Genomic DNA, 21,044 nt, shown 5'->3' on the forward strand with positions numbered 1-21,044 from the left:
GAACCCATCTCGGCCCGTACAATCCAGCTTGTATCGAAACAGAATTTTTTTACTTACCAACTGAAGGCCAAGATGTTTTGGAGCGAATTTGACATCTGTTACAGATGAGCGGCTATCAACCAAATTTGGTCGTTTTACCCATTTTGTTTTGGAAGTTTCATCTCGAGACTCACAAGCTGAAAATGAGGGAATTTTTAAAAAGGAAAATTATTTGTGCGTGCGTGTACACATATACGTCTATATTAATGAAATTGTTACCATTCTGTATTTCTTGCCTCATCATGATTTTTTGTTATTTACTATTGATTTATTGAATCCAATAGTATAAAATTAAATTTAAAAAAAAAAGTGTAATTGCAAAATTAAATGAACAAAAATGCATTTTGGTTTATTAGCAAACAAGCAAGCTATTTCAATTTTTTGTTAATAGTTAAGAAAAAAAACAAAACAATGAATTTGGAAGCATTAAAACTGTTAAATAGAAAGTCACTTCTGGTATTAAAATTCTTAGTAAATCCCTAATTATTTAAAGAGTAACGGACGAGTTATGGACATTATGTATGTAGACTGTAAAGAAAAACAAAGCCGATAGCCATTAGTCGCGTGCTCTCGTGTAATGAATGAATGCGTGAATGTAGGATTGACATGAAATTCTTAAAGATAAACTAAAATGACCGAAAAATGACTTAAATAAATAAAAAGTGAATGACTTAGAATGATTTTACTGAACTTTAAGATGAATTGAATGACCTTAAGAATGACTTGAATGCTTAAAAAATAACTGACATCCTTCAAAAACAACTTGAATGATCTGGAGAATGACTTGAATGGCTTTGAGACTGACTGGTTGTAAAGTGGGTGATAATTTTACATTAAATTAATACAGAAAAGTGATCCCCCACTTTATATCACAAAGTTACAAATATAAGTACAACATGTAGTAAGAACAGATACTACACTTTGATCTTGGCCAAAAGGCCAAGAAAAGCGGTATTTATTTGCTCCCCCACCGAGCAAATTAGGCACAAGGCCGATTTTTAATGTGAGAGAGGAGAAATGGGGACCAACTCCCCAGGGAGTAGGGGAGCTGGATAGTGACAATTGGTATGAAGGGTCTCCCTTATATTGACCAAGGTTTTATATGTGGGGTTGCTCCCAACTATGGTCTTTGCTTGCAGTATCTGCCAGAAAGATACTACACTTTGATCTTGGCCAAAAGGCCAAGAAAAGCTTAATAAGCTAAGAACAGCATCTATTAACAACAGACCTTTGATCTTAACCAAAAAGGCCAAGCACAAAAGTGTTACGGACAGACCGACCGACAGAGTGACTTATAGAGTTGCTTGCACGCGACTAATAAAACTCCAAAAAGATTGTTAAACTCCAATTGTTCTCATCTTTGACTTATTTTCACGTTTCAGCTGATGTAACCTTCAGGCTTTTCTTGCCTGCAATGACTTGTGGCATAGTGGATAAAGTACATGGTAAAATTTACTAATTTTTATGGAGGTTGAATGTTCAATCCTAAGTGCGATGGCGACACCTAAAATACAATTGTGAATTACTGAGGACTTCTACCCAGTCATGGTTGATGGAATGAGAACATGCTATCCTTGTAAATTAAATAAATGTTTCCATTCAAAAGTCTGTGCAGATTCCCCCCGAGTTCAACCAATAAAATACAAAGAAATTTAGAAGTTACATTGACCGAAACATTATGAAAATAACATTCAAGATGAGAACAATAGTCCAAACAATCCAAATAATCAATTCTCATCTCAAAAACTCTGAAAAGTAAGTCTAGATCTTTTTATGTCAATTTTATATGATGGCTCTAAGAAATTGACTTACCGTATATACTTGTGCATAAGTTGATCTTGTGTATAAATCGATGTGCATTTGCGAACATTCTAAAGTTCAACAAGATACACCTGAAGAAGGTCGAAGGTTATATTGACCGAAACGTTGTGAAAATGACACTCAAGATGTTGGATTATTTAGAACAAAGTTTATATTTACAATACTTTTTGTGTTTGTGAACTGTAGAATTTTGAGGATATTATTCACAATATGTATGTGATTTTGACAATTTTCTTTTCTCTTAGGATGTGCGAGATATTATGCGAGTCATTCATATTCTTTGCATGCTAATAATGTATATCTGTAGGAGAAAATATCACGTTTATAAATAATGGAAATTTTCTGTACCACACATTCTTTATATGATTCGTTACCAAAACCAATTTAAAGATAAAAATAAAAAGTTTTTTCAAATGAGTTACTTACGAAGCTCTTCCCAGATGCCTGCCGTTCGATCAAACGAACAAGTTGCTATAACTTGACCAAATTCTGGATGGGCCCAAGTCACTCTCCAAACAGAACCAGTATGTGCCTGAAAATAAATTTAGAGTATTAATTAAATGTTTCGGAATTCATTTTAAATGTGAACCTAATAATAAAATTGGCCAATTACCAATTAATCAGATGATTAAATTAGCATTACAAGTCGATTTTCTCTTTTAGATAATTGTTATTTTATCAACTTGCATGAAAAAAGCTATATAAAAGATACTTAAAACCGTTTGAATTATGCAAATACCATCAGTAGTTTAAAAGTTATGAGAATTTTAAGTGCCAAAATTTAGGCTTTTCCGTGGACATTGTTTTTTACGGACCTCAACATTTTAAGAAATTCGGTAAGTTCGCCACCATTTATTTATTTTGCAAGCTATTTTCATGAAACTTGGCAGTCTTATGTAAAATTGTGTGCTCTTTCTAATTATACAGTAAAATCTGGTGTATCTCTTTACCATAAGCCATGAATTATAAATTCAGATGTACAAATTTCAATTTTTTTTAAACTGGTGCATGGTATCATACAGTAAGTGTTTATTTATGAACAAAACTAAGTATTATAGTAGTATTTAAATATAGCTTTATTAAGAATAGGCATTTTCCTGCCTCCTCACCAAAGGAGAGATTAATCTTGGGTGTAGCCATTGAATGCCTAAAGAGCATTCATGGCCAGTATTTACTACTCCCCTCCAAGATAAAAAAAATTGAGTAGATATGAATTAATCTCAGAAATAAATGAAAGAAAATTTTTCATACAGATTTTGGATTTCTGTCAAAGATGGAAATTCCCATAGTCGACCAGAACTTACGTATTTTGGGACTAGTCCAATTTTGAATTTTGTAAATCCTCTCTATCTGGCTCAAAATATACCCCTATTTTCTGAGTTGCAACCATTAATCGTACTCTACATGAATCCTCGATGTAGCTTTCACAGTACCAGGATACCAGGAATCCCAATAAGCAACAACTATATATTCACCAGCTGATGGTAATTTTTGCCATTTCTATTTTGTTGTTTTACTGAAAATTCCATTATGTAAACAAAGAAATAAAAGGTAATTTTTCACCTTGTTTCCACCTTAACATTTAAAATGATTACTTTTGTAGGTTTTAGGGTATGCTGAAAACGAATATCACATTTAATATTTAAATTTTCTACAAATAAGTAATTTTCCGGATATTAAGCAATATCATTTCTTATGTTATTGCTGGTGGCCATCTTGGTATGCACAACTGCGCAAACGCAACCCTGGGAAACTATGCACAAACGCACATACCAAGAAGGCCACCTGCAATAACGTAAGAAATGACATAACTTAATATCCAGAAAATTTAAATGCGAGATTCGTTTTCAGCATATTCGAAAACCTTTATGATTAAAACAAAAAATATTTAATGTAGCAAAGTTTTAATATTACAAAAGTAACTGGGAAAAGTAATTTCTGATTTAATTACAAAATGCCCTGGAAATGTCCCTTTTGATTAATTATAAAATGCACTGAAAATGTCTCTTCTGATTAATTATAAGAGGCTCTGAAAAATGTCCCTTTTTATTCTATTTTTGTTGTTTACTTGCCTCTCCACAAGGGCAGAGTTGGACATGAAGTCGGTTAAAAATTGAGGGGGTAACCAGCTCCCCAAAAGAGGCACTCTGGTCAGTAACAAAAATAAAAATTGTATCAATAATGAAGGATTTCTCCATTAACCATGACAAAAAAAGTCACTGGAATGCTGAAACTGATACTACACTCAGAAATTCATGTTGAAGCAATGGTTGCCTAATACTTAACAATGTTAATGTCTTTATGTATTAATTTCTAAAAGCTGCTGAAACTGTTTATGATTTAAACACTACTTTATTTCAAGTATATTTTAAACAGTGGGGGGAGGGATATGAAGTCAGTCCCGGAAATGATTAAACTGTTTACGATTTAAACATTATTTTATTTCATGTATATTTTAACAATAGTGTAGGGGATATGAAATCAGTCCCGGAAATGGCTGAAACCATTTACGCATTAAACATTATTTTATTTAAAGTATATTTATAACAATGGGGTAGAGGATATTAAGTCAGTCCCATGAAAAGGCTGAAACAGTTTACTATTTAGATATTACATTATTTCATGTATATTTTTAGCAGTTGGTTGGGGGATATAAAGTCAGTCCCAGAAATGGCTGAAACAGTTTACGATTTAAACATTACTTTATTTCATGTATATTTTTTAAGAGTGGGGTGGCGGGATTGAAGTCAGTCCCGGGTTTGAATGAGAAAGCGTCGCCCAGTATTGAATGAGATAGGCGGAAAACATATAGTAGCAGAATACAGTGCTGCCCGGGATCGAATGAGATAGATGAAAGATATATATTAGCAGAATATGTGGCGTCACCCGGGATTGGATAAGATAGGTGGAACATATATACTATGAGAATACCCGGAATTGATTGATGTGTTTATAATGAAATAATCAGCTCAGGCAATATACCAAAGTTATTATTTAAGTAAGGAGGAAGGAACATAGTGCGTTAAAGTTATGAAAATTATTGTTGAAATTAGTAACATATCCAATTATGAAAAATGATAAAATGTGAGTTACTTGATTGGTGTGTTTGTAATGAAATAATAAGCCTAGACAATATATCAAAGTTATTATATTAGTAGGAGGGGGGCATAATGTGGGTTTTTAATTATAAAAAATGATTGTTGAAATTAGTAACATATCCAAGAATTATGAAAAATGATGAAATGTGAGTTAATTGATTGGTGTGTTTGTAATGAAATAATCAGCCCAGGCAATATATCAAAGTTATTATTTTAGTAAAAGAGGGCGATAAGATGTGTTTAAATTATGAAAAATTATTGTCAAAATTAGTAAAATTTCCAAGAATTACGAAAAATGATGAAATGTGAGGCTATTAATTGGTGTTTATAATAAAATAATCAGCCCAGACAATATATCAAAATTATTATGTTAGTAAAAGAGGGCAATAAGGATGGTTTAATTCTGAAAAATGATTGTCGAAATTATTAACATATCCAAGAATTATGAAAAATGATAATATGTGATTTAATGCATTAGTGTGTTTGAAATAATAAGCCCAGACAATATATCAAAGTTATTATTTTAGTAAAGGGGCGATGTTGTCGGTTAAAATGATGAAAATGATTGTCGACATTAGTAACACATCCAAGAATTATGAAAAATGAAGAAATGTGAGTTAATTGATTGGTGTGTTTGAAATGAAATAATCAGCTCAGATAATTTATCAAAGTTATTATTTTAGTAGTGGGTGGTTAATAATGTGGGTTTAACATATAAAAAGTGATTGTCGAAATTAGTAACATATCAGAGGATTATAAAAATTGATGAAATGTGAGTTAATAGATAGCTGTGTGTTTTTTTTTAAAGTAATAAGCCCAGACAATATATCAAAGTTATTTTTTAGTAAAATAGGGCGATAAGAATGGTTTAAATTATGAAAAATGATTGTCAAAATTAGTAACATATCCAAGAATTATGAAAAATAATATGTAATTTAATGCATTGGTGTTTGCAATGAAATAATCAGCCCAGACAATATATCAAAGTTATTATTTTAGTAAAAGAGAGCGATAGGGATGGTTTTAATTTTAAAAAAAAAATATGGTCAAAAAGGGTAACATATCCAAGAATCAAAATGATGAAATGTGAGTTAATAGATAGTTGTGTTTTTTATAAACTAATAAGCCCAGACAATATATCAAAGTTATTATGTTAGTAGAGCGGGCGATAAGGATAGTTAAAATTATGAAAAATGATTGTCGAAATTAGTAATATATCCAAGACTTATGAACAATGATAATATGTGATTTAATGCATTAGTGTTTGCAATGAAATAATCAGACCAGACAATATATCAAAAGTAAAGGGGGCGATGATGTCGGTCAAAATGATAAAAACTGATTGTCGAAATTAGTAACATATCCAAGAATTATGAAAAATGATGAAATGTGAGTTAATTGATTGGTGTGTTGTAATGAAAAAAATCAGCCCAGACAATATATCAAAATTATTATTTTAGTAAAGGTGGAAGCTATAAGGTGTGTTTTACTTATAAAAAATGATTGTCGAAATAAGTAACATATCTAAGAATTATGAAAAATGATGAAAAGTGAGTTGATTGGTGTGTTTGTAATGAAATAATCTAAGTTATTATTTTAGTAATGTGTGCGATATGGTCAGTTTAAATGATGAAATATTATCGAAATTATTACCATATCCAAGAATTATGAAAAATGATGAAATGTGAGTTAATTGATAATTGTATATTTTTTTTTATCAAATAATCAGCCCACACAATATATCAATTTTTTATTTTAGTAAGGGGAGAGGCGATAATGAGAGTTAAAATTATGATAAATTATTGTCGGACATAGTAACATATTCAATAATTATGAAAAATTATGAAATGTGAGTTAATTGACCGGTGTGTGTTTGTAATGAAATAATCAGCCCAGGAAATATATCAAAGTTATTATTTTAGTAACGGGGGCGATACAGTTTTAATAAAAGGGCTAGAATAATATTATTGCGCCTTCTTTCATGCTGAACAGAACGACTACAGAATGCCCAGCAACAATATATTACATATGAAAAATGCTGCTGTAGAATTTCCACAGGTCTCGCTAGTTATTATTATTATTATTATTATTTAGATATCCTCAGTTAAAAAAAAAGGGGTTTGTTTTACAGATTCGAAAAAATAGTCTTGACAATGAGTTAAAAATAAATTCAAGTTTCACAATATCTTTTTTTATTTAATTGTTAGGTGAAAGTATAGAATAGTTAACAAAAAACGCCCTTCCTTCCCCACATTAAGGATGGGTTTCTAAATAATAACATTATTATTTCAGCATGGTAACATAAATGCACAAATACCTTTTATTTGTTATATATTTGTTTTTGTTTTTTTTTGATCACTAAAAAACACAATTCTACCTTAAGTACAAATAAGAAGTTAAACGCATGTACTTAGTACATTTTGTTGTTTTTTAACGTTTTTAGTGCATGTGTACTAAAAGCGTTAAAAACAACAAAATAATATTGTTTGGAAATCAAATTTGAAAAACTTGATAATTTTTTTAAATTGACAAACTCAGAATAAAAAATGACTATGACTAGTCTAGTAAGACAGTTTTCTATTTTTAAGAGAATACTTTAATAAGCTCAGTGCACGACGCGCTTAGTGACCATTTTTCTGTAAGCAGATTTGATTTCTATGAAAGATAAGATTTTAAAGAAAATTCTGTGCAATTAATAATTATCAAATATTTACATATTATACATGAAAATAATTCTGAAATTATTATCTATATGAAAATGGATGATATGTGCCGATTTATCTTATCAATTTTGAAATATTCTTCGTCAACTTTGCTCGGTCGTAACTTTGCTTTCTGTGGTTGTAAAAAAAAAAAAAAAAAAAATCAAACACCAGTAGAGATGGACTTCTATGTTTATGTAGTTTGTAAAATTTCAGCCATATCCAATCAAATTTAACCCCGCACATATGTATCCAAATGTAACATATAAAATGTAAACATTGAAAAAACTGTTTCCCATTTTTACTGTCATCATTTTTTACCGTTTTTTCATTTTTAACTTGGAGCATAAAAATATTGAACGCATAAAAGAAAAATAAATTAACATCATTGGAATGCTTATTCTATTCTCTTTCCATCAATGTAATTCTTTTAAAAATTGACCAACAAATACAAAAGATATGACTTGTTGAAGCACATTAGGTATGTAATATTGCCGATGTCCACAAAAATACAGCATACGCTCGTAATGCTAATTAAATGGTTTTCTAATGTAGATTTATCAGCAAATTTTGTTACACTATTAATTTAAGGTGCTTATTCAGATTGGCACTTTTGGTGGCAAGTAAAAGTAAACAAAATACAAAACATTCTGTATGATGTACGTACTCGTTACAGAACGAAGATGTCATATACCAAAAATCACGTAAATCTATCAAGCGGTTTTTAAAAACTAAGAAAATCAAAACTTAAAAATTTTATCGATTTTACTACTAAATTGCATTGAACGTAAGATTTATTTTTCACCTTGACATGTCAACTTGAGTTGTTTCCCCTTTTTATTTCATCGGATTTAATCATGGCTAGCAAAAACATGATTAACTTAGTTTGATTTTCTTGTATATAAAAAAAAACAACTTGATTAAATTGCGTGATTTTTGGAATATTACATAAGGAACACATATATCATACAGACTTTTCTGCATTTTCTTTACTTTCAATTGCTGTCATAAGTGCCAATCTGAATAAGCACCTAATTGTAAACAAAGACAAGTTAACTCCCTTTTTTGCTTGCTGGTGAAATTCAACAAAGGAACACGCATCGTTTACACTGTATTTTAAAACAGGCATGACATGCTACTAATGTAATGTAGTCATTACATGTCCACATTCAGGACCCACACATTGTATGCAGAGTCTGTCGCAAGGAACAAAAGACAAGTAATAACTTGACCCCCCCCCCCCAAGTTAGACAACGGAACATTTCTTCACAGGTACTTTCCAGAATAACACATCTTTTTCTGTTGCTCTTGGGCCACCCCTGCAACACGTCTCTTTCATGTCCTCTCTCTAATGTGATCACCAGTCTGCGCACGTGTCCTTTTTATTTTTATTTTTTGCCGTGACATCATTTCGCACACAGCTCGGTCATTTGCATACAACTGCCATACTAACATCTAGCCATTTGTGACCAGGTTAAATTTGAGGCAAATAGAAGTAAGCATATAGAAAATTTCTCTCCATCCACTTCCTATTGAATTAAAATGGATTAAATTAAAGTTTAAAATGCAAGTCAAGTATCATGCTTCGATTGTGCTCTAAACAAAAACATTCATTTCGAACGAGGCCCTGTCATATCAAAACACCTACTGTTGATTTTATATGCATGGCCTTACTGCTTGTGTGGTGATAATGGCTTGAATTTAAATTTAAAATGAAAATGTCAAATATCATGGTTCAATTGTGCTTTAAACAGAAACATTCATTTCGAACACACCCCTGTCATATCAAAAAGTCTACTGCTGCTTTTATATGCCGGACCTTTCAATTTGTGCGATAATAAAACTTCTCAAATGCACTTGTGATGTTAGGCCGTGTAAGGTGTTAATTTTGGTCAAAACGGCCTGTTCCTTCTTTCATCAGATTATTTCGATTATCGATACTTATTGAAGACATTCCGATACAAAACCTATCTAAGAACACTGCCAGGCACATAAAGTACCTTTGTGTGAAATTTCATAAAAACTGACCCAGCCATTTTGGAGTCCATAGGGAACAAACTCAAACACACAGACAAAGTTCATTTATATATTGGTAGAGATTAAGAAAGATATGGTGTCTTGTTGCACAAAAAGATATGTAAACTGATAAGACAATATTGACTTTAGACGTTTGATAAATATAAAAAAGTTCCCGAAAATAAAAACTTTCATTTTTATTCTCATTGAATTCTATTGCGGTTGCATTTTAGCATTAAATTGCTTAATATACTATAATTCTACCCAGTCTGTACCCTACACATAAAACTTAATATAGTCCACATTATGCATTCTTGTGCCTAGCAGCTATGTTCTAAAATCCATAATGATCAGTTAGTTTAAGAGGGAATGTGATATATAAATATATAAACAGATCATTGACTGAAAAGCAGATTCATTAAGTATTTTCAATCCTGCAAAATGAGTTTACAGTGTTTCCGTGAAACCGGAAATATTCAACAATAAAAGGAATGTTTTGGAATTTTTGAGATGAGGATTAATTATTTGTATTATTGGACTAATGTTCTAGTTTTGGATTTTATGCTTACATTTCATCTGACATAACCTCTGACCTTCTTCAGGTCAGTGGTGTCGAACTCTGTACTGAATTTCAAGCACAATGTTTTAGAAATCATCAGGTTTAATGTCTGCCTTACATTCTGATTGCCGAGATGTTTTCCTTGATCTTCCCATGCTAACCGACCCCGTTACCTCAACTGTTCTACATTTAATTCAAACAACACTCATCTTTTCTTAATGAAATTTAAAAATCTTCATAATTTGGTACTTACCTTCCAACAAGCAGTTTGTTGCCATTGGCCATCTTCAGTTTTGTCCCATATCTAAAAAAAAAAAAAATTTTAAAACAGTGATAACAGTTGAGAAAAATGAAGAGAATTTTACATCATTATTCGAGCAAATCAGAAAATATGTTGTTATGAACAATCACTTAGCTTGTACTAGCAGGGTTACCCAGTGATGCCTGGAGGACAGGGGGAGCATGGATAATAAAACAGGTAGTGTTAACATCTTTCTTTTAAAACCTCTCTGGCATTTGGTTCAAAATAAATTAACTAAAAAAAAAAATAAATAAAAAAAAAAAAAAATAGTACTGATCCAGAACCTGGCCCAAGGTTGTGTAGGCATCTCCCGGCAGTTTACGGTAAGCAGGCAGAAAAGGCAGAAACCGATCAACTGTCAGCAGACATTTTTATTCACAGAATCAAAAAAAAATCACTTATTTGATACTATACTTGAAAAACATTCTTAAAAGCTTTTAATCATAATTGTTTTCATGAAAAAAAAAATTAAAAAATTACTTTAAAACATTTGTTGAAAAATGTTTTTAAATTACTTTTCTTGAAAAACAAAAATACTTCTTTCATATACTTAAACTTATGATAAGTCTTATCTTCTTGAAAGTTTTGTTTTCAGCATTTTGAGCTTATCGGATGGCAGTGTTTGTGTCAGCTTTTTTTGACAAATTTTCCAGGTATTAACCATAAACTGCCAATGTGGTCTTAGGCCAGGTCCTAGATCAGTACTGACAAAGCTGACTTGCCTATTTTCAGTGTTGTTTTTGAAACAACTACCAGTAAGACTGAAGATAAATAACATAAAAAAACAGTCGCTTTGAGGGGGGGGGCGAATGGTGGCCTTGTAGAAGTACAGTATACTCTTAGGCGTTTCAAACTCACCTTCTTTGCAGCAGCCTTGGCAATGCCCTCAATGTATCTGTTCCAACTCATGTTCCTCATGAACGTTAAGTCGAGGAGTGCACAAAGTGCTTTCAGGTAATGTATCATTAACCATGACTATTTGTGGCTGAGAAGGTTTTTTATAATTATTAAAGGAAAGAAGCTTGGCAGCATTGAATGTGACCATCCATTCCACTACAGATTGGAGGTCTTCCTCTAGGGTTTCCACCATTGCCTTGGATACGTGTTCACTTGCTTTCCCCTCATGCCTGTTAGAGCGTAGTGTCGTCAGCAAATATACCCATCTCAGAGACAATTTTATCAGGGAGGTCATTTATGAATACTAGGATTAATAAAGGTCCAAGGATTGACCCCTGAGGTACATCTAAATTTATATCATATTGTTTTGACATACGACCATCAAGGACAACCTTCTCTTATTTAAGAAGGATTTAATTATGTTAAGTATTTGTCCAGTAATACCATAGAATCTGATTTTCATGAGAAGACCATCATGGCATACCCTGTTAAAAGCCTTAGATATATCTAGGGCTACTGCCCTAGCCTCCCTAGCTTTATCCAGTGCATGATTACAGGTAGAATATCTGCAGTAGAAGGGGCTGGCTTAAACTCATACTGTTGGTCAGACAGAAGTTTAGCAGCTGTGAGGTGGTGAACTTGAGCTTGATTAATTATGGACTTAAATATTTTGGTGAAAAGAGGGAGGAGGCTTATGGGATGATAATTTAATGGGACAGTTCTTTTGCCAGAATTTGTGTAAACTGGTACCACCGAAGCAGTTTTCCAGCAGTCAGGAAAGAAAGATTTGTTAAGGTATTTGTTAAAAAGTTTGGAGAGAACTAGAGCAACCTCAGCAGAGCATTTTTTTTTTTTTAATAGTACAGCTGGGATGAGATTAGGTCCACATGCTTTTGAGGTGTCTAGGTTTTTTTATATCATGTACTTGAGAGGAAGTGATTTTCAGATTATCTAGTGTGGTTTCTGTCTGGAAAATCTGGGAGGGAGTGGTTTGCTGGATCCAAAGTGGAGGCAAACTGACGGGCAAGCAGATTAGCCTTCTCGGTTGCCGTGCAAACAATTTCAAGATTGTTGGATAGCGGGGAAATTGTTGATTGCCCATTATTTACTACACTGTTATAGATTAAAAGCATCGCACATAATAAATAAATTGTTGAAAATAAATTATACCTCCACCCACTCAACAATAAAAATCCATACTAAAATATAGTTGGGGATCTTTTTTTATTCATACCAGATTGCTATTTCCAATACGGCAACAATGATGAAATGGATACTTTCTATTTAAATTAGTTTACTCATTTTTTTACTTTTACATATTTTGTCGTAAATAAAACAAAACAAACGGCATAAGAGAATATCACTAAATCATCCCAACTTTCTATTTAGAAGTACCAGGGAGAAAGACAGTGGGTTCGCTTGTAGGAGACGTCTTCCTGAACTAGATTTGCTTTTTCTCGCTCACATACCCCTATTCTGAATTTGTATATAAATTATTGCGCAATAAAAATAATTAAATTTTTTTTTTTTTTTTTTTTTTTTTACAAAGGCATCACCACATTATCAAGGCCCAGAGGCCACTCAAGGATAAGGGTTAAAGAGTGTACAGTAGAAATTGGTCAATATAGCAATATAGTAATCATTAGTAATGAAAATTTGGTAAATTTAATAACTTATATGGAACAGCTCATCAAGAACTTATTTACTTTAGACTTGAACACAACCATATTGTATTCAGCCGGAAAGCAGGAAAACGGAAGACAATTCCACAGGCGTGCAGTTCTAAGAAAGAAGCTTTGTTCATGGAATCTACGTAATGGATGGAATCTATGAAAACAAAAATCATTTTTGTTATTTTGAATTATTTAACTGGTGCTTCTATATTATAACAATGAAAAAATATTCAATTTCAAGTAAAATAAATGGTACATAGGTAATAGTCATGTTGCAAATATTAACATATCCAAAAATTACAGAAAACGATAAGGTAGAAAAGTAATTATTAATGAAAAACAGTTTTTGATGAATTTAAAAGGCTATTTTTCATAGCATTTTCAAGTTAAATTTAGTTTTTATGATATTTTTGTTTATGAAATTGTTAGATACCATAATTTAGTAGAATAAATTTTTAAATCTAAAAAAAAAAAAAAAAAAAAAAAAAAAAACGGGCTACAAAAGACATGTGAGTATAATCACAGAAAATACTCTTGTATTTAAACCAATTTAATTTAAACTAAGCAAATATTATTTGTATCAATTAATTTATTTTTATTTCGGACTATTAGTCTCATCTTTATTAGTTGTTTTTTTTATCTTTTTATTGTTTTTTTTGTTTATTCACAACGTTTTGGCCAACTATTCCTCTGGCCTTCGTCAGGTGGTAACCGCGACGGATAGGAACTTCGAATCTCCTAACTGCATTCTCAGCCATCACTGCCATCCAAGAGTATAGTTGGCCGAAACGTTGTGAATAAACAAAAAAAAAACAATAAAAAGATAAAAAAACAACAACTAATAAAGATGAGACTAATAGTCCGAAATAAAAATAAATATATAATGCTCATCTCAAAAATGAATTCCAATTAAGGAATAATATATATATATATATATATATATATATATATATATATATATATATAATATATACCAATCGGTAAGGACCCGACAATGGAAGATCAGATAATAAATAAACGTAGATTTATAAGATCAAAGAATCCAACCTTGATCGCCCTTCGGGGCCCGTGGCGCAGTTGATAGAGACGTTGAATCTCTACGGTTCCAGATGAGCATTGTCTGAAGATAGCGGTTTCAATCCCACCCAAAGCGTGCCAGAGGTTAATTTGTCAAAATGTGGTGAGATGACAACAACTACGGATGGCAGTGATTGCTGAGAATGCAGTTAGGAGATCCGAAGATCCTATCCGTCGCGGTTACCACCTGACGAAGGCCAGAGGAATAGTTGGCCGAAACGTTGTGAATAAACAAAAAACAATAAAAAGATAAAAAACAACAACTAATAAAGATGAGACTAATAATCCGAAATAAAAATAAATTAATATATAATGCTCATCTCAAAAATGAATTCCAATCAAGGAATAATATATATATATTATTTGTATCAATTTCAAAATTTGTTTTATTGAAATTTTGAAATTGCTTAGACTTGTGAATTGTCAGATATTTTTACTTATAGCCAAAAAAACTGATTTATTTATTATTTTTTTTTTAATTTTTTTTTAGATGGAGTTCACCACTTATCAAGGCCCGGAGGCTACTCAGGGATAAGGGTTATTGCGTGTACAGTAATCAATGAGATAGTATTGTAGTAATCATTAGTATTGGGGATTTGATAGAGTGTCTTACTTAAGGGGGCGGTTTGTCAGGAATTTGTTTATGTTGGATTGAAGACATCCAAGTTGTAGTCAGGTGGGAAAAAGGTGAACAGAAGAGAGTTCCACAATCGTGAAGTTCTAAGAAAGAAGCTCTGCTCATGAAATCTACTTTTGGATTTAGGCACAGATAAAGAGTGGGGAAAATTATTGACTTGACAGTAGTTTGTCAGACGGGTGTTTCTCGTGAAAGATTGGCGAGGGGGGACGAGAGATTGGAGCTCAGACGAGCATTTGCCATGGAAATAATGATAAAACAAAGACAGCCTTGCAACGTCTCTTCTGTGGGAGAGAGGCTACAGGGAAGAGAAAAGGGCATCCCCCACTAAACCACAAAGTCTATTTTGTACTGTGTCAAGGCAGGATAGGCTGTTTTTAGCAGCTCCTGCCCAGATGTGGCAGTAGTACTCCATCCTTGGACGTACTTGGCTTTTATACAGATAGAGAATTGCATCAGTAGTGAGATATCTTCTGGAGCGGTAGAAGGATCCCACTATTTTCCCAGTGTCCTTGGCAACAAACCTGATGTACGTGTTCCATTTCAGATCAGGAGTAAAGGTCAAACCCAGAAGCTTTTCAAAACATGGAGCCTCCCCAAGACGAGAACCATCCATTTCAATTGATGGCAGATGGGGATCAGAGCGTTGATGATGTAAAGATAGAAGCTTGGTTTTGGATGCATTAAAAGTGACCAGCCACCTCTTCCCCCGCTGTTCAACGCGCTCAAGATCAGAGGAGAGAGAATTAGAGAAAACTTTGTCATTTATGGCCTTTGATGTGTTGCCATAGATGGTTGTGTCATCAGCATGTATCGTATCTTTTTAAGATATTTTATTTAATTTATTAATTTGGATTTAAAAAAATAAATGCGGTTTTGCATGTATTTATAAAACTCCTACTCTATTTCAGTGTGTATTTCTCCTCACACCACAACTCATTTTTGCAACCCCCTCCTCTTTGTATTATTAAAGGTCTGAATATTCTGTTTCAGTTTGTATTTCTCCTCACACCACAACTCTTTTTTGCAACTCCCTCTTTGTCATACATGTCTGAATGAGAAAATCAGAATTTCTTTAACAAAAACTTTAAAAAATAACTTTTTTAGATTAAATTTTTTAAAACTTCTTTCAGAATAGAAAATCCGTACAATTTAATAAGGAACATATTTCATATAGGTTTCATCAAAAATATTCAGTAGATAACGAGAAAAATAGATGAAAATTTCTAAAGGACTGTATAACTGGTTATGCTCAATAGTAGTCCTCGCCGACGAAAGTCTTTGTTATTGTTATTCTATTATTATTATTTAAAACATTCTGTGTCCCGCTCTTTCGCGCGAGGACTAATAATGAATATTTATGAGTGTTCGAAGAATATGAACAAACTGGTATCATTGAATCTTTCTCTATTACTCCTGGAGATTATGAAAAATATTGCTATATCCCTCATAAGCCCAGTATTAAGGAGGACCTTGGTGTCACCACAAAAATCTGTCCCATTTTTAATTGTTCCTTGAAAAGGTGGGGGGGGGGTTCTATTAACGATGCACTGTATGCTGGAGTAAACTTGACAGCACAACTGCGTGACCTACTATTAGCCTTAAGGAAAAATAACTATGTCCTTTTAAGGAATCTTTGTAAGGCTTTCCTGCAAATCCACTTGCAAACTGAGCAGGACAAAAACAGATTCTGCTTTTTTCTCTAAGTGAATGAGAAATTGTGTACCTATAGGTATATGACGAGATCCCTGGCGACACCAGATAATTTTGCTTTTCAAATAGAGGAAGAGAAGATGGGAGAGGAAAAACAGATGTTTATAAGATTCCTGTCCACAGAAAAGAGTAAATATTTCAATAAGAGAAGAAATAGTGAATATTTCGATGGGAAATAAATAAATAAATATGATAATGAGATTCTCAAGTTGGCAGAAAAAGCAATACAGGGTCGTTTTCTGGTTTGGATTAGAACAACAATTCAAATTATTAAAGAAATACTGTTTTGTTGAAAGATACAATGACTTGGGTTCAAAAGGTCTGTTTTGGTGTCTGGGAGGTGATTTTGGGCCCATCTGTTGTGTTTAACTGCCAGATCAAACCAAGTGATAAGTTAGTTGGACAGATAAATAAATAAATTGAACCTAGGGAGAGATATGGTCATGAAAGACGAAGAAGAGAAAAAAGGGAGAGAAAATGAAAAGAATAAAATAATGAGTTCACGAGAGAAAGAAAAGAATAAGATAACGGAAAAGAGAAGAATAACTCCAAAAAGGCAGAGGGAGGAATTTCTGATTTGATAAAAACGATTGACTTTTTGGAGTTAGGTTTTTTAGTCCAGAGTGCTTTTTACTGACTGGCATCGAGACGTACACATCGCTCTCACCCCGCCTGGGGGTGGGGGAACCTCATAAGAGCTAAGTTGAAAAGCTCTTGTTTTTAGCTGGGAAATTGATTAGTGGAACTTAAGTATGCAACCTGCATCATGAAGCTTGAATCAAAGAACTCGACTAAACAAGTGTAAACGATTTATGAATAATTATTTTGTTTCGTTATATAAAAAATGTCCCAGAGTTTTTCCTTGTTCTCAATTTGCCAGCCTGGATGAAGATACAGTTTGTTTCAGATATCCCCTGACGCCAGATAATGAAGGAGACAGACTGGATCCAGCACGAAGCCAGAGTGACGGCCGAAATCGACAATGTTGCCACACGGACTTAGGGTCATGCACATTTCGCGTGCCCTGAGCAGCAGAAAGATATTTTCCAGTGACCAGTGAGAGTCTGATCACCCTTAAGGGGTCCACCACTAGACAAGTAAGAATGTAGCCCTGCTGGGTTGCATCTATGGTCCTGTGAGCTGGGAGCGACGAACACGGCCATAAGTACATCACAAGTATGCTCCAGTGAACAAGGATAGCGACAGATGCGGCTCGGCCTTCCGAGAAGAGAGGGGTAGGGTTATATTATAGGTATAACTCAATCATTTTTGGTTTGAATGCCAGCCCTTTCATTTTGAGCTACATACTCAAGTTTCATACAGAGAAATATAACTCAGATGAGTCTTCCTCTGTAATTATTAACAATTTTTATGCTGACAATTTAGTCAATACTGGTTGTGATTACGACTCACTGCTTTCTGTTTATAATATTGTTCGTGACAGATTAAAGGATGCAGGATTCAAGGTTTTGTTCCTCTAACTCCAACTGTACAGATTTGCAGAACAGGATGATCGAAGATGGGGCTATTACCACTCACTGTTCCCACCTACGAAAAAATCCTGGGGTACTGTTATTCCCCTCATCTATACACAGCTAGACTAGCCTCTACCGTGATAGACACTGAAGTCAAAACTAAGCGTGAGCTTCTTTCTCAAATTGCAAGTATATATGATCCTTTATTCTTACTGCTTTCAGTTACCATTCAAGGCAAGATCCTTGTTAGTCAACTCTGGAAAAGCAAACTGTCCTGAGATCAGGAGATTCCTACAAATTTTATAGCCTCTTGGCAAAAGTAATAAAGAACGCCAGAGAGTTGTATGCTCAGTCCGTCAAGTCCAAAGTAGCTGAGTAGCGACTTGGTTCCCATCAGTTTTGGCAAATAGCAAACAGAATCCTGAACAGAAGCGAAGCGTGTACTCTATCCCAACCATCATCAATGGACCTGAGGTAATCTCGTCAGCATCAGACAAAGCCAAACTCTTTGCCAAGAACTTACCAGCTAATTCTACCCTTTGCGACCAAGGCCGCCAACCCCCAATATTTCCTCCTGTATCAGCATACATACTATGTGTCATACAAATATCTATGGCGATGAGTTGGCACAAAATAGTGCGAGGGTTCAGGGGTAAATTTGCGACGGGTTTGAATATCAGATTCGTTGTCAGCGACCCCGAAAACCTTAAAAAAAAAAAAAAAAAAAATTTATTGGTCGGTGTTCTGTTCTGTTGTAGTTAAAGTAAACATTTACCTTTTGTTTTTTAATTGCGCATCAAAAACTCGCCGTTCACATTCGAAATATCAACTTTTATAGGTTTCCAAAAGCTGTTCGGGTTTGTATTATTGTACACATAGATTCGAAAAAGTTGTCAAAAAACAAATATATAGCAAATAAATGTTATCAAAGGCAAGATAAGTTACTTTTCTACCTAACTGGATATATTTTTCGTGTTTTTATTCAATGTAACATGCTTATTCAGCTCGAAAAGCATACAGTGTTTACCGATGTATTGGAAAATTCAAAATGGCGCCCGACGCTCTCTTTAACACGGTAAGTTCAGGAAAGATGTTATAAATAATAAACTAGACAAAATACTGTTAGAAATTCGCTCAATATATGTTACCGTGACAATGTGACATTAGTTGACATATATTCGGTGTTTTTGTAATAGTATTTTGTCTAGTTTATTATTTATAACACCTTTTCCCAAACTTACCATGTTAAAGAGAGTGTCGGGCGCCATTTTGAATTTTCCAATACATCGGTAAACACTGCATGTTTTTCGAGCTGAATAAACATGTTACATTGAATAAAAACAAAAAAAATGTATCCAGTTTGGTAGAAAAGTAACTTATCTTGCCTTTGATAATATTTATTTGTTATATATTTGTTTTTTTGACAACTTTTTCGAATCTATGTGTACAAAACGGAACGAAGTTGAAATTTCCGTTCCATTTTCCAAACAACCCCAAAACAACAGCGCTCTCGATAAATTTTACCATATTTTTAAGTTAAAGTCATGTTTTACATTATCTTTTTTTTTTTTTAATTAAAGTGGTAGGTGAAAGTACAGAACAGTTACAACACTCTCCCCATGTTAAGAATGGCTTTCTAAATTATGTTCATTATTTCAGCGTGTTAGAAACTCTTTCAATATATGTAAATGTTATTGTTACTGTGACATAGGCTGACATATATTCGGCGAGTTCTTAGCAGCATTTTGATAGTTTTTTTAATTTATAACTCCTTTTCCCAAACTTACCGTCTCAGAGAGAGAGTCGGCCGTCATTTTGAATTTTGCAATACATCATCGGTAAACACTATGTTTTTCGAGCTGAATAAACATGTTACATTAAATATAAACACTAAAAACATATCCAGTTGGGTAGAAAAGTAACTAATCTTGCCTTTGGTAACATTTATTTGTTCTATATTTGTTTTGACAACTTTTTTGAATCTATGTGTACGGTAAAACAAACCCATGTAAGGGTTAACCTTTTTTCGATATTTTCATTTTTTAATGTCTTCATTAAACGGTACAAGTACCTTATTATTTAATGGACATAACAATATAAGTTTAATTCATTTATTTTCTGTCTATATCAGTTCGAGATTCGTTCTTGGTAATCAATTTGACAGTGACTTTGTTGCTGTCGGCTTAAATATGGTCCTGTTTAATCTCAAGACGTCAACCCTACCAGGCTTTACTTTCTTTTAGTTTATCGCTAACCGCATGGAGCGAGCGCCCCGATCAGAAAATGCTGGCGGGACTGCTCAGGCATTTTTGTAGGATAAAGTGTGCTAATCCTAGTGTACTGGCTTTTCAAGATTACACCTGACTAAGAGTGGTAAATAAAATAACCAAACTAAAAATAATAAAAGTCAACCAGACCTTGACCGTTTGGTCACTGGAACATGTAGCAAGTCTTTCTCCATAAAAGTCGTAGGCAACATCATGTATCAAATCCTCATGGTCAGTTTGAATCGATTTCGGTGTAAACATTTCTCGCGGGTTTTCTTTTAATAAAATCGGTTGAGCTTAAACAAAAATACCGACTTTTTCAGAAGTTATGCTTACAAAATACAGAAACGACTCGCTAAAAGTATCAGCCAATCAAATCACTCGTTTCATGTTGCATTCGTTACAATTCACCGGAAGTAGGAGTTCCAAACACGTGCCGCTAACAAGTCTCTCTGCTTTTCTAAATGTCCACTTTTAAAAAGTGTCCACCCCACTTTATTTTTATTTTTATTTTTACATTTTAGCATCATTTAATTTATTCTAAATATTATCATTATATATATATATATATATATATATATATATATATATATATATATATATATATATATATTTACGTAGGCATCACCACATTATCAAGGCCCAGAGGCCACTCAAGGATAAGGGTTAAAGAGTGTACAGTAGAAATTGGACAATATAGTAATCATTAGTAATGAAAATTTGGTAAATTTGATAACTTATATGGAACGGCTCATCAAGAACTTATTTA

General features: G+C 33.1%; 1 protein-coding gene and 1 pseudogene across 4 annotated transcripts in view; both read right to left on the reverse strand.

Annotated features, from left to right (window-relative positions):
• The window catches only part of LOC145277672 (nucleoporin SEH1-A-like), a 149,754-nt gene extending 129,059 nt beyond the window's left edge, over positions 1 to 20,695 (reverse strand). For 2 of the 4 annotated variants that reach the window (XR_013868192.1, XM_080129337.1), the window contains exons 1-4: positions 20,426 to 20,653; positions 10,489 to 10,539; positions 2,287 to 2,392; positions 58 to 176 (exon numbers count right to left, since the gene is read on the reverse strand). Coding sequence is in view for 2 of the 4 variants with exons in the window: in XM_080129337.1 (XP_079985463.1) it covers positions 58 to 176; positions 2,287 to 2,392; positions 10,489 to 10,539; positions 20,426 to 20,536 (387 nt within the window). In the remaining 2 variants the exon portion in view is untranslated. Of the gene's footprint in view, positions 1 to 57; positions 177 to 2,286; positions 2,393 to 10,488; positions 10,540 to 19,795; positions 19,879 to 20,425 lie in introns of those variants that run through there. The other 2 variants (XR_013868193.1, XM_080129336.1) reach the window with 2 other exon arrangements.
• Positions 854 to 992, reverse strand: LOC145278448 (U2 spliceosomal RNA; annotated as a pseudogene).
• Positions 20,696 to 21,044: the final 349 nt, after the last annotated feature.

This window comes from Euprymna scolopes, chromosome 6, assembly GCF_053919585.1.
Source record: "Euprymna scolopes isolate OS-2025 chromosome 6, ASM5391958v1, whole genome shotgun sequence".
In the NCBI taxonomy this organism is placed as follows: domain Eukaryota; kingdom Metazoa; phylum Mollusca; class Cephalopoda; order Sepiida; family Sepiolidae; genus Euprymna; species Euprymna scolopes.